This window comes from Natator depressus, chromosome 2, assembly GCF_965152275.1.
Source record: "Natator depressus isolate rNatDep1 chromosome 2, rNatDep2.hap1, whole genome shotgun sequence".
Classification (NCBI taxonomy): Eukaryota; Metazoa; Chordata; order Testudines; family Cheloniidae; genus Natator; species Natator depressus.
This window is the reverse complement of record NC_134235.1, coordinates 162,505,934-162,523,311: the sequence shown is the minus strand read 5'-3', so window position 1 is coordinate 162,523,311 and position 17,378 is coordinate 162,505,934. Positions and strand designations below refer to the sequence as shown.

The 17,378-nt window shown below is 44.4% G+C and overlaps 1 protein-coding gene across 2 annotated transcripts in view; it reads right to left on the bottom strand.

Annotated features, from left to right (window-relative positions):
• The window catches only part of DDC (dopa decarboxylase), a 121,114-nt gene that overhangs the window by 79,024 nt on the left and 24,712 nt on the right, over window positions 1-17,378 (bottom strand). For both annotated transcript variants that reach the window (XM_074945242.1, XM_074945241.1), the window contains one exon: window positions 17,062-17,298. In XM_074945242.1, coding sequence (XP_074801343.1) covers window positions 17,062-17,262 — 201 coding nt within the window. In that variant the 5' untranslated portion in view covers window positions 17,263-17,298. The remainder of the gene's footprint in view (window positions 1-17,061; window positions 17,299-17,378) is intronic.

Here is a 17,378-nt window from a genome sequence, read left to right as displayed (position 1 = left end):
AGGCAAGAGAATGGGCGTTTACTTCCATTTACATATTAGCCATAAACAGAGCTATCAAGCTAAACCAGAAGAGGTTGTCTCAAGCCCGAACACGAGAGACAGACAATTAACATGGCTCCTGCACCCCATGGAGATACTGGGGATTGAATCCCCAGGAGACCTTCCTAACTTTGAGAACAAAGACAATTCTTTGGGAATATAAGGGACACAGAGAGAGTCCATCTTTATCTTTCACCTAAGACAACAAGGAAACCAGCACCTCATACTTCTGTGAAAGGCCCTAGCAGACTGTCAGCAGACTGTCAGAGAATAATTGGTGAGAGAAACTGTCTTAAACAAACAAAGACTGTACTTTGCTAGATTAAATTTTAGACTCTTAGATGCATGTTGTCACTTTTACTTGCTTGTAACCATCTCCACACCTTTATCTCTTATTTGGCATCACTTAACTTATGTTCTGTTAATAAACTTGTTTTATTTTAATCTAAACCAGTTCAGTGTTGTGTCTGAATGGAAGGAATTGTGAACTTCAATTAATGTGGAAAGCTGTGGGTATTGACTCATTAATAAAGCAAATGAATTTAATATTTCTCTGAGTGGTCCAGGAGAAGGCTAAACACCACAGAGCAGACTGTTTGGGGGAAATTTGGGACTGGACATGTGCTTGGGATCACCCCTGCCAGGGTTAACCAAGGCTGGTGGAAACCAGGGTGGGACTGGTGTATTGTGGCAGGCTGCTGGGGTCAGAGCACTGACCCAGGGCTGCACAGCACACAGACACTCGGGATACTGCACGTTTATCTGGTGGCTGTTGGTGTCCAGGCTGTGAGCCACAGCAGCAGAGTATTTAAGGCACCCAGAGTTAGAGGGCAGGCAGTGACGCAATCCCTGGATTGCCCCCCAAAATATGACACCCACCTGATAGTAATTTCATCTAGACCACATTTCCCTTATTTGCTTATGAGAATGTCATGTGACACTATATCAAAAGCTTACTAAAAACCAAGATATATCACATCTACTGCTTCCCCGTATCCACTAGGCCAGTAACCCTGTAAAAGAAGGAAATTAGGTTGTTTTGTCATGATTTGTTCTTGACAAATCCATGCTGGCAATTCCTTATAACCCTATTATCCTCCATGTGCTTACAAAGTGATGGTTTAATAATTTGTTACAGTATCTTTCCAGGTATTAAAGTTAGGCTGACTGATCTATAATTCCCAGGTCCCCTGAGTTCCTCTTTTTAAATATAGGTACTATGTCTGCCCTTCTCCAGTCTTCTAGGACCACACCCATCCCAGCTGTTAGAAAAGAAGGGTTTGTTTTTTCTTTATATTTCCCTCTTCCCTTAATTGGGAAAAAAAAATCTCAGGTGAATTTAGTGACTCTGAAAGCTTCTGGAGACTGAAGTCCTCTCTTTATCCACAGGACAGGAACAGCATGGGCAATGGCAATGTGAGCTTTCCCACACTGCCACAGCAAGGTGACTCAGCTCTCACTTCAGAGAAATGAATTCCCTATGTTAATGAATTTCCTGACCTCACTGCTGAGACTGACTGTCAACAATGTTTCCAGTTAGTGCCTCTTAAGGCAGTATAAATCTAAGCAGCAAAAATTCTCTCTTTTGTTTCTGTCCATAAAACTCTTTCCCCAAACTTTAAAGTTACTAACAAAAATCCAAACATTTCAAATATCAAATCTGGCACTACAATTTCTCACTACAAAATGAAACAACCTTTGAGGTATCAAATATGCTATACCTCTATATAAAAAACTGCAGTCCTGATACAAGTTAATTGTACAATTGCTAGAACATATACATTTTCAGAGACCAATGCTGTATATGGAAACAGTAGCACATTAATTTGCAACAACAGTATTAACAATTAACTTATGTCACCACTGTAAACACGACGTTAGCAATTCCTAAAAGAATCTATATGATATAGGGCACTACTGTTGTAAATCTTATTAGGTTCAAATTACAAATGAGTAAGGTACAATACCAAAGTCTAATGTGTTTTGAAAGTACTGTGATAGTAACACGCTTAGTAAAGAATAACACTCAAATCCAAGATAAGAACAAATATAAAGAAACAATTCTAGAGCATTATACAGGATAAGAGCTAAAACTCACCAGAATGTCTACAAAGTCTTCCAGCAGTTGGCAGCCCAGAGGTCTCTGGTTTATTTGGAGAATATTCTCCTGATACACTGTTTTAAAATGTTGGTAACTATGCCTGGTCTCCGAGCACAGAGTTGGGCTCTACTTCTGAAATAGGAGAATCGTGGGAGCGGAGACTCACCGTTTCTGTAACCCCTTTCGGGTTTTCCAATATTTAACTGATTCACTGTATATAAAGAATAATCTCATTTTCCTTCACCCAAATCCTCAGGCTGACACTGTCATTAAAGATATGATCATGGTGGACAGGAGCTGTATGAATTTGTGAGGAAACATTGTTACACAGGGCCACCCAAATCTGACAAAGCGAGCTATGGTCTGACTTTTCAGTTAATAGTAATGGAGGGTTGTGTTTAAGAATTCCTTCAACTTCAGTTAGAGTTGGGGTGCTCAGAACTTGGGAAAATCAGGCCCAAGCTGTCTCAAACTGGGGCATCCAAAAACCACGGCGTCCAAAGTCACTGACCTCTTCCGACGTTTTTAGTTTTAGGCCTGGTCTATATGTAAGGGGACTGTTGCCCCCTTACTAACAGTCAGTGGGGGTGTTTTAGTTGGCTAGCTCCCAGTACTAAAAGGGGAAGGGTCTATGGGAAATCAGGATCCTGAGACTGACAGTCCCCAGGAACAATGGGGAGAGGCCAATGCTCCAGGTCAGCCTGAATGACAGGGCGGGCCGGCTAATCAGGGAGTCAGGAGACCAGGGAGGTCCCGTCCGTGTGAGCTGGAATTGCCTGGGTCAGACAGAGTGGGGCCGAACTAAGGAGAAAGCAAGGGCCCAAGCTAAGCTGGGGAGCAGAGCTGGGCCAGATCCAGAGGGGCCAGAAAAGCAGCCCAGAGAGAGCAGACCCTGTCCTGGGAGCAGAGCTGCAGCCCAAAGGCCAGAGGCACAGCCCAGAGAGAGCAGACTTGCCCTGGGAGGAGAGCTGCAGCAACCAGAGCCAGAGGGGCCAGAGAAGCAGCCCAGGAAGCAGGTCAGTGCTGGGAGCAGAGTCACAGAAGCAGCCTGCAGAACAGACCTGCCCTGGGAGCAGAGCTATAGCAACCAGAGGCAGAGGGGCCAGAGAAGCAGCCCAGGGAGCTGGAGGCAGAGCAGCGGAGACCGAGTGGTGGAGCTGGGGCTGGAGCAGTCCGGAGCTGGGTGCGGTGAGCAGCTGGGGAGACCGAGGGGGACCCTGGGCAGCGGCCCCAGCACAGGGAGACGCCTCAGCCAAGGGGCTCTGCAGGCCAGGCTTGGATCATAACCCCGACAGGGCGGGGGCGACACTGGGAAGAAGGGTCCTACCACTTAGAGCCTGAGAGCGTGTGGCCACCACCAGAGCAAGTGTCCAACCCACAGCATCCCTACAGCACAGCCAGGGCCTGAGAAGGCGGCCTGGGACTTACAAGGAACAGACTGTGAACTGCCCGGACATTCCAGAGACACTGTTTGTGATGTTCCCTACCACAGAGCGGGTTGATGTGTTTCCTTTAACCTTTCCCATTTTCCCTTATTCTTTTTAAAATTAATTGTTGATTAAATAACTTACAAGTTAAAGCAAATGCATGTAATGGTCAGTGGGTCAGAGAAGCGCTCAGTGCAGAGAGAGTACCCAGGAGTGGGGACACCCTAGCCCCTGTCCTAGGAGACCACAGCAGGGTTGGGGGTCGAGCCCCCCAGGAATCCTGGGCCCAGCCCTTGTTGGGGTTACGAGGACTCTGCCAGTCAGGAGAGTGGAAGGGGAGTCCTCAAGGGCAGGGAGGCCACTGGGTAAAGGAAGTGGGAGTGAGGACTCAGATCCTTTCTCTAGCCCACTTCACCGGGGTAGAGCAGAAGCCAGGAAAGTTCCCCAAAAGAGCGGGACTATTCCCCCGCTTACATATACTAAAAAGTTAGGTTGAAGGAAGCTGCCTTAAGTCGACCTGTTAATATATATGTCTACACCACTGGGCCCTTTACGCCAACCTAAGTTCCCTCTAATGTTGACTTCTGTAATCCACCTCTGCAAGAGGCATAGCGCTTAATTTGATTATCATGGGTGAACTGCAAAGTAGTGCAGATGCGGCTTTGTGTAATTCAACTTAATTGGCCTCCATGTGGTGTCCCACAATGCTCATCTGTGACCGTTCTGGAGATCATTCTCAACTCTGCTGCACTGCAGCCAAGTACACAGGAAACAGCTCCTCCCCTGCTAAAGCCCCGGGAATTTTTGATTTCCCATTTCCTGTTTGATCAGCATTGGGAGCATGCCAACTTGAGCACAGCTGATCATGGAGACTACACACCCCAAATGCGCTCCAGCCTGGTCTGCACAGGAGGTGGTGGATCTCATCGCTGTGTGGTGTTGTAGCAACCAGGCAAGGGTACTAACAAACTTCAACAGAACTTTATTTTTAAAGTGGAAAACCTCTTTACCAAGCTGCTGCTGCACCCTTGGTAGCTCTCACTCCGCCTCCTCAACTTCCCCTCCCTCCTTCCTGTTTCCTGTCCTTTCAGACTCCCAACAGCCAGTGTTCCCAGTTCTAATAATTACAAGCAGCCTCTAAACACCACAGTCCCTCCTCTGTTAAGAAACTCTCCGAATTAAAATAAACATTGTTGTTCTAACCACAGGAACAAATACGAAACAAGACACTATACTGTTGGCAGAAATATTACACTGAAAACACTTTAGATACTACATAACAGTCTCTAGTCCAGACAGGTGGTAGTCTGGGTCTGACAGGCTGTCTCTCAAGCCCCGGTTCCAGTGCAATGTCTTGTTGTGTTGGTACTATGGTGAAGTCATCCAATGCAGACTGGGTGTTAGCATAATCTACTCTTGGTGCATAGACAGGTGTAAAGTAAGAAGCATGCCATACCCGCCCATCAGAAAGTCGATACGTGTAAGGTCCCTTCTTCTATATGATTTTCAGAGGAGCTGTGAATTTATGGTCCCCTTTGCATAAAATTCCAGGTTTTCATATTCTAATGAAGGAACCACACTCAAACTTTGGTTCCTTTGCACCCCGCCGCTTGTCTGTGAAAGCCTTATAGTTTGCTTGGTTCTGTTCAACTGTGTTTCTCACATCATCCTCGGTTGGGGCATCAGGTCGTGCCTTTAACAATTCAGCAATGTTCAGTTTAGTATTCATCTGTTTCCCAGGCAGTAGCTCTGCAGGTGATCTTTGCATTGTGGCATGTTGTGTAGCCCAGTATGCTTGTAAGAAATCAGTAGTGAAGGTTATCCACAATCACCCTTCCAGTTTAGCCATTTGCAAACTGTCTTCCAAACTTCTGTTAAACCGTTTGATTTCCCCATTGGCTTGAGGGTAGTATAGGGATGACCTTCTGTGTAAAATGTTCCTCTCTACTAGAAAAGTTTCAAACTCCAGGGAAGTAAATTGACTACCATTATCTGAAACCAGTTCTTTGGGGTTACCTTCCCTGCTAAAAACTGAAGAGAGGAACTTAATTACTGTAGCAGAAGAGATTTGCGATGTAAACACTACCTCAGGCCACTTACTGAAATAGTCTATTAAAGTGATGGCATAACGGCAGTCACTTGGAGCAGTATCAAAGGGTCCTGCAATGTCAATCGCCACTTTTTCCCATGCAGATTCAGGAAGAGGAACATGCTGTAATGGAGGGCTACATGTCACTGCTGTCTAATGCATTTGGCAAGTGACACAGGATTTTATGAGTGCTTCAGTTTGGGAGTCCATCCCTGGCCACCAATACAGATCCCGTAGTCGTTTGGTTCTGACAATTCCTTGATGAGTATCGTGTGCCAGGTGCATGAGTTTTGACTGTAATTCTTCTGGCACAAGTAGCTGGTGTGTACCTCGTAGCACACAGCCATCGAGCAAAGAAAGTTCATCCCAAACTCTAAAATAAGGCAGCAAAACTGGGTCAAGGTTTTTAGGGTTACTGGGCCATCTCTTTGTCAGAAATTCCCATAGTTTTTGTTGAATTGGCCACGCTGAACAAGCAGCTTGAAATTGTTCTTTTGTAACTGCAGTGAGAGTACTTGTAATAAGCGCAACTACTACATCCTCATCCTCTGGTGGACCATCTGGTGAAGGCAAAGGCAGGCGAGAAAGGCAATCAGCGACCACATTTTAGTTTCCAGGCTTATATTCCAGTTCATAATTGAAAGAGAGTAGTCTTGCAGACCATCTAGCAATACGATATCCTGCTCTTCCCAGTCCTTTCGTGGTGAGCAACATCGTCAAAGGGCTGTGGTCTGTGTGCAACTTGAACGTGTGGCCCCACAGGTAAGTTCTCCATTTTTCAGTAGCCCAGACACAAGCAAGTGCTTTTTTTTTTTTGACTGGAGCATATTTTCTCTCAGCATTACTTCGTGTCCTTGAAGCAAATGCAACAGTCCTCTCTGTGTTGTCCTCATGAAGTTGTGTGAGGACAGCCCCAAGTCCATAATCAGAAGCATCAGTAGTTACAATTGTGGGCAATGCAGGACAGAATAGTGCAAGTACTGGACTATGTACAATCAAGTCTTTCACTGTTTCAAAACTAGCTTGTGCATCCGTTGTCTACACTAAGGTTGAACTTCTCCATAGTAATTCCCATAACGGTTCAATGACAGAAGCATAATTGGGAATGAATTTTGCATTCCAGGAGGTAAGACCCAAGAAGGAACGTAAGGTTTGCAAATCTGTTGGAGGAGGAGCATTTGAAATTGCCAGGATGTGATCTGGATCAGGTTTTAGTCCAGCCTGTGAAATTGTATGCCCCAGAAAGGAGAGTTCAGTTTGTCTAAATTTGCATTTGGACCTATCGAGCTTGAGGCCTGATTTGCTGATGCAGTTTAGTACAGACTGCAGGTTATTTTCATGCTCCTCAGAAGTATTTCTAAACACGATAATATCATCCAAATAGCACTGAACTCCATTCTGATTCTTCAGAATCAATTACATCATTTTTTGGAAGGCACTTGGGGCAGATGCGAGACCATATGGAACATGTTTAAAACGAAATAGTCCCTCATGTGTAATAAGTGCTGTGAGGTCTCTGCTATCTTCATGCAACATAACCTGGTAGTATGTGGTCTGCAAATCAAGAGTAGAAAACATCCACGGAGTTCTGCAAATACTTCTTCTATGTGAGGAAGAGGATGGCTGTCAATCACAATAGCTTTATTTGGCTCCCTTAAGTCCACACAAAGGCGAATGCCTCCATCCTTCTTCTGCGTCACTACTATAGGTGAAACCCATTCCAAGGAGTCGATCTCTTCAGTAAATGTCCTTCTGAACACATTTTCTAAGTTCCTCTGAAACAGCTTCCCTGACTGAAAATGGTAAGCACCATAACTTCTGTCATACAGACATCACATTATTCCACATTTTAACTTTATGCAGAAATCCATAAGCACAGCCGAGTTTCTCCTCAACCTGGTGTTAGGTCCCAGCTGAAACTGATGTGTGTACCGCAAGAGTGCTTTGCTGAGGAAGATCAATTCATCCGTTAACTACCCTGAGATTTAAAGCAGCCAATAAATCTCTGCCAAGGATAGGGGTGCCTTTGTGGACAATGTAGAACTCTGCAGTTACACAGTAATCACCAAAAGTAACTACTGCTGGCAGGAGCATACTGGAATATGGTTTTTCAAATAGCACACCAAGTGAAGTTTGGGTTCAGTAAGAGGCACATCTTTAAAGTAATGCAGATAGATGGAATCAGGTAGTATAGATACTGCTGAGCCAGTGTCCAACATTAGCTGAATAGAGTGTGATTTCCCTGAGGGTATGGCGGAAATGTTTACAGTGCACTTTATCTGTTCTGGGATATGTGCAGTAGTGAGTTTGTCCACGCTCAGCACAGTAACATCTGGTATTGTAACTGCATGCACCTGTTGACTGACCTGGCTTCTGCGACATACTTTAGCAAAATGCCCAATCTTTTTGCAATGACTGCACTGAGCTACTTTTGCCGGACATCCTGTGTAGCTTGTAAGGTGTGGTGGGGATCCACAGCGAAAACATGCTTGTACTGTATTTTGAATTTGCTGATTCATTGGTTTTCCATTAGTTTTCCTCTTGTAATCATTTGTCTGCAGCGATAGTGAACTTTTCTGCAAAGGAGTCACAGCCTGGACTGTGCCTCCTGTATCCATGCTCATTATTTTGGCTTCACCGGTAGCTAACTCAATCTGGGTAGCAATGGTTATTGCTTTTTCTAGTGTAAATTGTGGTTCTAGAATTAAGTGTTCTCTTACATGAAGCATGGTTGTTTTCTCAATGAGCTGGTCTCTAATCATCTCATCTGCTATATTCCCAAAGTCACAAGTTACAATCAGACTCCTCAGGGAAGCAATATACTGCATTATAATCTCCCCTGTTTTCTGCTCATGCTGGCAAAATCTGTAGCGATTAGCTACTACATTCACTTTTGGCACAAAAAAGTTCTTTAATGCAGTGACTGCAGTCTCATATTTATCATTTGCAAGGGGAAAAGTGTAAAATATACGCTGCCCTTCTGCTCCAAGGCAGTGGATTAGCAGAGCATGCTTTCTTACTTCAGAAATCTCTGTAGCAGTGATTGCAAGCAGATAAGTCTTAAACATATGGATCCAGGCAGTAAAAGCAATTGGAGGATCACCTGGGCTTTGCAGAAAGGGTGCAGGTGGGTTCAGAAGCAGAAGATCCATCCTCATCGCCAAAATGTTGTAGCAACCAGGCAAGGTACTAACAAACTTCAACAGAACTTTATTTTTAAAGTGGAAAACCTCTTTACCAAGCTGCTGCTGCACCCTTGGTAGCTCTCAACCTGCCTCCTCAGCTCTCCCCCTCCCCCGTTTCCTGTTCTTTCAGATTCCCAACAGCCAGTGCTCCCAGTCCTAATAATTACAAGCAGCATCTAAACACCACATGTGGGGAGAAGAATCTGTGCAGGCAGAGCTCCTATCCAGCAGAAGAAATGCTGACATTTATGCAAAGATCGCTCGTGGAATTGGAGAGAAGGGCTACACGAGGGACACACAGCAGTGCCATGTGAAAATAAAAGAACTTCGCCAAGCATACCAGAAGGCAAGAGAGGCGAACAGTCTTTCTGGTGCTGAACCCCACACATGCCGGTTCTACAACGAACTGCATGCGATTCTCAGGGGTGATCCTACCAGCACCCCCACAAATAATGTGGACACCTCACAGGTATATGAGTCTAGGGACAACAAGAAGGATGATATGGTGGATGAGGAAGAGAAGGAGGAGGAGAATGGGAGACAGGCGAGAGGTGGCTCCATTCTCCCAGAGAGCCAGGAAATATTTTTAACCCTGGAGCCCTGTGGGTCGCAGGACATCATGGTGGCCGACTGTGATGCCAGGGAAGGCACGTCTGTTGAGAATACAGTTACAATCAAATTCAGTTAAACTTTAGCAGGCACACAAATTCGGTAGTTTCGCATATTTACTGAGAAGAAAAAGCGAGGTGCTGTGGTTCTCTGCTTAGAAGAGGCCGCTCCAGCTATGCAGAGGGTGGCCCCCAGAAAAGACTGTTTATGTGGACTGGGATAGCCCGGGAATCCTTCACGGATATCTCTAGGAAATTTTCATGGTGGTACTCTGCAATCCTTGGCAGAAAGTTTCTAGACAGGGCAGTCTTATTTCTTCCACCATGGCAGAACACTTTCCCACGCAACTCCTGAATTAATTCTGCTGGCATTATTGTGGTACACAGCATAGCAGCATAAGGACCGAGTCTATACCCAGACACTTGCAACATCGCCTTCCTTTCTGCCTCTGTTACCCTCAGGAGATTATCACATCACACAGGGTCCCCTAGGGGAAATGGGGGAAGTTCTCATTAAAAATGTTCTTATAAGAAAAAAAGGGCATATAGACACGCCCCATTTCTCCCACCCCCCCCCATTCTGGATTGCCAAACCACGCAGCTGTTAATGTGGCTTTACTGTGCTTGGTATGGATCGGCAAGTAGTTTAAAGTGGCTGAAAGGGGACTGGGGCCCCACATGAGAGATTCCGCAATTTGGGAGTGAAAATGTTCCCTCCCCCCTCCCATCCCCCATTCATAAACAGCTTGCCGTGATGCTATGGGGAAGGGCCATTGTTCGACTAGCTACCTCTGCTCCCGACATGAACCTGCCATAAACTTCATTAAAAGTGCGGTCACCTATGACCCAGGAGGTGGGGGGGGGCACACTCACCATGGCGGGAGCAGCAAAACGGCACAGTGAAAGGTTACAGATTCTGATGATGTTCTGGCTGCACCTAGTGTAATAAGAGTTTGGTTGTTTTTTTTAAATGAAAACGGCCTTGCTATGGAAACATTTTATTCACGTACAGTGGCTTCTTTATTTTTCCCCATAACTGACAGCTGGAAATGTGTCCTGAAAGCAGACTTTCGCTGATTAGAAGGAGGAGAAAGAGAACACGGGAGGACATGTTCACCGAGATAATGAACGCCTCTGGGACAGCTGAGACAGATCTGAGAGCATGGAGGATTTCACTGTCCGAGAAGTTAGACATGGATTTGGAGAGCAGGAAAGCTTCCAATGAGCAAGAGTGTGTGGCGCAGGATGAGATGCTTCGGATTATGAAGGACCAAGCAGGCATGTTGATGTGTCTGGTTGAACTGTAGGAACAGAAGCAGGAGGGTAGAGTCCCCCTGCGGACCCTGGTGGACAGCCAGCCAGCATCGCCTGGCGCAGAATCACCCTCCCCGAAGTGTTCCATGAGGCATGGGTGAAAAGTCCATTATCCCTTTCACTTAACTCAGGGGGAGGGTACAAGGAACAGAGGGAGACCATTCTCCCTTGATGGTCTGGAATGCGGTGTTATGTTACACAGTTGAAAATGTTTCTCACATTCCAACTTTACAACTTTACCCTTTTCCCCAAGGTTACCTCTTTTTCCTGTTCTTCCTCTTTACTTATTTTTGTTAAATAAAGTAAATGGATTTGAGAAATAAATGTTCTTTATTGAGTAGAAGCAGGGGAGGAGTTGGCTTTACAGGGACAGTGATACAAGGCAGGTAAAGGTTTGGGAAAGCACAATGCAGACAAGCCACTCACATTACTGTCACTCATTATTGAAATGGCTTTTCAAAGCCTCACGGATATGCAGTGCCCCTTGCTGTGCTCTTCTTATTGCCCTGGTATCTGGCTGCTCAAAAATGGCTGCCATGAGATCTGTCTCAACTATCCACCCTTGCAGAAAATTTCTCCCCTTTTTTTCCCCCCACAGATATTATGGAGGACACAGCAGGCAGCTATAACTATGGGGATGGTCTCTTCACGAAGGTCCAACCTTGTTAGTAAACTTCTCCAGCACCCTTTCAAATAACCAAAGGCACATTTAACCACCATTCTGCACTTGCTGAGCCTATAGTTGAACCGTTCCTTACTGCTGTCCAGATGGCCGGTGTATGCCTTCATAAGCCATGGGAGCAAGGGCTAGGCTGGGTCCCACAGGATAACTATAGGCATCTCAACATTGTCAGTGTTCATTTTGTGGTTTGGAAAGAAAGTCCCAGATTGCAGCTTTTTAAACAGACCTGAGTTCCTAAAGATGCACGCGGCATGAACCTTTCCTGACCATCCTATGTTGATGTCGGTGAAACGCCCCCTGTGATCCACCAGTGCTTGCAACACCATTGAAAAGTATCCCTTTTGGTTTATGTACTCTTTGGCAAGGTGGTCTGGTGCCAAGATGGGGATGTGTGTGCCATCTATCACCCCACCGCAATTAAGGAACTATCACTATGTCCTGCACATTTCCCAGACTTACTACCCTTAGTAGCATAAGTCGATTAATGGCCCTGCACACTCGGAGCACAGCAGCTCCCATGGTTGATTTACCTACTCCAAATTGATTCCCCACTGACGAGTAACTGTCTGGGGTTGCAAGTTGCCAAACAGCAATCCCCACTCCCTTCTCCACTGTCAAAGCAGCTCTCATTTTTGTGTTGCTGAACTGCAGGGCAGGGGAAAGCTCTGCACAAAGTTCCTGGAAGGTGGCTGCATTCAAAAGTTCCGCAGCCAGTGCTCATCATCCCCGACCTGCGAAACGATGCGGTCCCACCAGTCAGTGCTTGTTTCACGGGGTCAGAAACAGCGCTCAACAGAGTGCAGCTGCTCTGTGACTGCCTGCAGCAACTGTGAATTGTTTTTTTCAATGGCTTGCAGCAGGGCGGCTTGCAGGACATCGCTATGTTCTGCGCGGCGGACCCTACTTCGGCTCTGGAAATACTGCAGGGGAAGGCGTGAGGTGTTTGAGATGCTCACAGCAAGAGTGCACAATTGAGCAGGCTCCATGCTTCTGGGGTTTTGGCATACGTGCGGTGGTTTTAAGGCACAAAAACCACAGGGTTGTTTGCCTTTGAGCATAGTGCATCATGGGATGCCAATGCAATGTACCCATTCTCTGCTGTGACAATGTTTTGGTCCCATGATGCATTGCACAAACTTCCCAAAACACACTGAGGCAAGTTGTACTTTGGGATAGCTACCCACGATGCACTGCTTAGTGCACCGATGAAGGCACTGCTAGCGAGGACACACTCCATTGAGACATGGTGTGGCCATGCACAATCGACTTAATTAATTCGGAGCCTTGAGGTCCAATTAGATAAAGTCGACTTAATTTTGTAGCGTAGACAGGCCTCTACTTTCTGTGAAGGGAAGGGATCCTGCCTTTCTGACAGTGATCACTTAGAACATTTATAGCATATACTGTACTTTCCAAGCTCACCAGTTGAAAGCAGCACCTTGTCGCCTGGTGCCATCTGTTAGCCCCTAATTTCCCCCATTTTACAGCCTTTTAAATAGCCCTGGCATGCCTCATGGGTAATATTGCCTCAAAGTACAACTCAACAGCTACATGGGAAGAAGTTTGTGAAAAAGGATGAGGAGCTGTGCAACAAGCAATAAATACACTCACTTAAAGAAGGGAAAGGCCAGTTATGTCACCTAATCCCTTTCCAATAGGAGATACATCTTTAATTAAATACACACTACACATTGAAATATTCCAGAATCTAACCATTAAAAACAAACAAACCAGAAATCTCAAACCCCAGGTTCTAGCTGATCAAGGGTAAGATTAGGGTCTTCTGAGGGACCAGGAAGGGCTTGAGCTATAAGCCTTCCCAAAAATATTTAAGATATGAAAAACTATATTGCTCATTTGCAGCCTTTTCCATGAAAACACCCATAAGCTGCGTGTGGCATTAATACAAATTGTTTCCCAGTGGTTTGCACACAATATTACAAGCTGAAAGATTCATATGAAGAATGAATGCCATAGAAACTCCAGTAAAAGGCTTGCTCCTTCCTAGCATAAAAACTCCCATGGTCACCAGACCCACATGCACAGATTCATGGTGACATTCATAATCAGCCAGCAACGCAGGTGATTATCACCAGAGCTATAATCCTGCATGATCCTTAAAACGATGTGACATTCATCTTGGGTTAATCAAGTTAAACTGCCTACTAGCTGCAAGCCATTTACTTGATGAAACACAGTAGATTCTAACTACACCACACAGTGAAAAGAAAAAGGACAATAATTCTGACCTGGGGGGAAGGGGGGGGCTGTTATCACTGAAAAAGCCAAGGTGCATCTGTGGAAGTTGCCACATGAATATTGAGACAGTTAGGCAAATATCACAAAGAATGTGATAAAGATGTTTCTTTTACTATCAGCCTCACAGTGATAAACAACAGTCAGAGAGAGGTTGAGGAAAGAGACGTTGCTACAAATGCCTTGGGTTCAACAACACTAAGCCTGAAGCTGCTCAAATACATTTTATTTGTTGGATTTTCCCTAACCCGTGCCAAGTTTTTCTGTGATGTTCTTTCTTCAGCAAAAGACCTTTCATACAAGGATTAAATCCTCGCTTGTTGTGTGGGTGTACCTACTGTTGAACTGAATCATTTTGGTCACCACAAAGCAGGAGGGATTTGTTTTAAAGTGGAAAAAATAGCCATGATCTTACAGGTGCAGGCTTCCTCACTTCCCCAGCGGTGCCCAACCCCTGCTCTGCCCCAGGCCCCACCCCCACTCCACCCCTTCCCCCAAAGCTCCACCCCACCTCTTCCTGCCCCTGCCCCACCCCCTCCTCCGATTACACCCCACCCTCGCTCCTCCAATTTCCTGATCGGAGCTGATCGGCGGGACTGCCGATGGGTGCTGAGCACCCACTAATGGAGTTGGCACCTATGCATGACCTTATTGTGAAAACTCTCTTTTGAAGATGCCTCTCCAATTTAACTAATATACTGGTGTTTCCAGAAGGTTTACCCCTATTGACTCACAGAAGCCTACTATTCTATTGTGTGAACCTTGAGGGGAATAGACTCTCTATACTTATCATATGTTGCCACTGATTCTTGCCATTCTTCAGTGAAGCCACCATTTTTTATTTCTTTGTCTAGGGAATGTCTGTGTGGCAGGGATAGCCACAGAGACCCACCAAAATACATTGGTCTTAACCTTACAGTGGATATGCCATGGGCCTGGGAGATAAGACAGTTGGGTTCCAGTCTCATCTCTGCCACTGACCTGCTGTGAGACTTCAGTCAAGTCATTTTACCATTCTGGGCTTCAGTCCCCCATGGGTAAAATGAATACAGCAAATATAGCGATTTGTAAGATGTTTTGACTGCTATCATTGAAAAATACTGTCTACAAGCCCAGTATTATTGCAAGGAGTTTCAGCGATTTTGGGGTGAAGAAGGGTTGAGATGAGAAGGGAAATAAGATGCAATTTATCTCCCTCCACATTAAAAAAATCCTAAAAAAATAAACTCATAAAAACCTTCCCAGAGTAACAAAGAATGTTACATATGTCTCTGTTTAAAGAAAGTACAGGCAATTTCTACTATTCTATATTTGGTTAATAATGGATTACCTTGGCCAATATTTCGTGAGACTTTTGTCATTAATATATACAAGTAATGCAGAGTCAAGCTTACTATGGGAACCTTGATTCAGAAATGTCTGGCATTTATGTGATTAAAATAACATTACATTTCATATAATTGGTTTTTCAATCAGAAAATGTCATTTCATCAGGACTATATTGGTTTTGATGAAATTTCCTACATGTTTTGATGATGCTATTGAAATTGAAATTTATTTTAAAAAATCAAAGTCAGAATGAAACATTTATTAAAACTTTACATTCCAAATGATCCAAAATGATGTCTTAAAAAAATTCCTTTTTGCAGAAAATTTCAAAGCTTTTTTTTATTTTATTCTGAATTGGAAAATAAACAATTTTCAAAATCTCAAAGTTTTTCATGGAATGGAAATTCCCATTCCTGAACAGTTCTAAATTTCATTAATTATATAAAAATCTATGTGGCAGATCTGCAGCTGGTGTAATTGGCATTGAAATCAATGGAACTGTGACAATTTGCATCAGCTGAGCATCTGCTCCACAGTGCATATATAGGATTAAACCTAAACACCCACATAATTATGTTGCTCAGTATAGGTGTATACAGAGACAAGACTACCTGGGTAACTGTGAGCTATGGTTCCACGCCTTGGTCACAATTCTCTTACTCACAATGCTTTTGCTGTGGGCATTTCAGCTGTGTTTAGGGCTTGATCCTTGAACTTAATGGAAAGACTCCCACTGAGTTCGGTTTGCTTGTGAAAAGACAGCAGGTGCCACAGTAATCAGTTCAGATAAAGTGTATCAGATGGACAAATATTTACACTGGCCGATGAAAAGGGATCAAATTTATCACAACAATATACTAACTAATCAAGTTTACACTACACTGGTTCCATATTTAGTATTATCACAGTCACAAGAACTTTATCTATCTCAAAAGAGGCTATGTAAGTTTCAGAAGTAACCCCAGTTCACTTCCTCTGTAAGAGCACAAGGGGAAATCCCTGGCCAAGGCAATGTGTACACTGCAGCTTATGTCAGCATAACTTTCATCACTCAGGTGTATGAATAAACTACCCCCCTGAGCGACATAAGTTACACTAACATAAGCGCTGGTGTGGACAGCATTATGTTGTCAAGAGAACCTCTCCCACCGACATAGCTACTGCCACTCACGGAGACTGGAGTAATTAAGCCAACAGAAGAACTCTCGCCCGTCAGCTTACAGTGGCTACATTAGAGAGCTTATGGTGGTGCAGTTGCATCAGTACAGCTGCGCTGCTGTAAGCGCTCTAGTGTAGCCATGCCCTTTGGGTTTACTAACCACTTACTCACCTCTGAACCTGCCCAGAGACCTTGAGAAATGAGCTCGGGTTTAAAAGAAGAATGACAGCCAATCCTGACTAAGATAACAGCAAAAGGGAGTCAGAGAGTTGAGACACTATCAATTGCTGTGTCTTGCATTGTCCGTTTCAACACTGATCCAGAAGGTGATATTTAGATAGGGGTCATCTGCATTAAAAGATGTTGGAAGAAGCCAATATTTATGAGAGTAAGTTAACAGGCTACATAGGTGGAAAAATCTTTTCTAGTCAACCTAGTAATAAAAAGAAAAGCCATGTGAGAGTCTTGACATTTAAACAAGAAATTCAAACAAGTGTTTTATGTACTGCATGTTATGGATAAAAATCCTGGTTTATAAAAGATCTAGTGTGCTTTAGGAGTAGAAAGCATATCAGCTATAGGTCAGATAAAAATGAAAGTGATGAAACATGCCTTTTCTAGTCCTATCTAGGGTCGAGGAGATTAATTCCAAGAACAGGCCCTTTGAAGCACAAATATAGGAGTGATAGTTTCTAATAAGAATAGAAACATTTACTGTGTCAAGTGCTTTGTCATATCTAAGTATAAAAAATTAGGGTGCAATCCTGGCCTTACAGAAGTCAATGGGAGTTTTGCCATCGAGCTCACTGGGCCGAGGATTTCACCCATAGGCTTTATAATATGCTGTAACTTTGTTTTCAAGATGTTCTTACCCCTGGCATGATTATCCTTTCAACATCTTTAAGGACATCCTCAAAGCTCTCAGGGTCCTGAGGTGCAGAGTCTGGAATGAGGGGTCTCAGGTATCCCGGTTCCACATCAGGGTACACCTGTCTCTTATCTAACTGCTCGAAGTAATCTGCAATGTAGTCCACCATCTCTTTCCCTCTCTTTCGGAACTCTGTGGTATCCATGCTAATTGGCGCTGGAAGGATCAATATCAGAAAAACCTAAGGAGAAAGAGAAGTCACTTTTGAACGAATCTCTTAAAATTGGCCACTTATTTAGGTATCTAAAAGCTGAAGCTGGC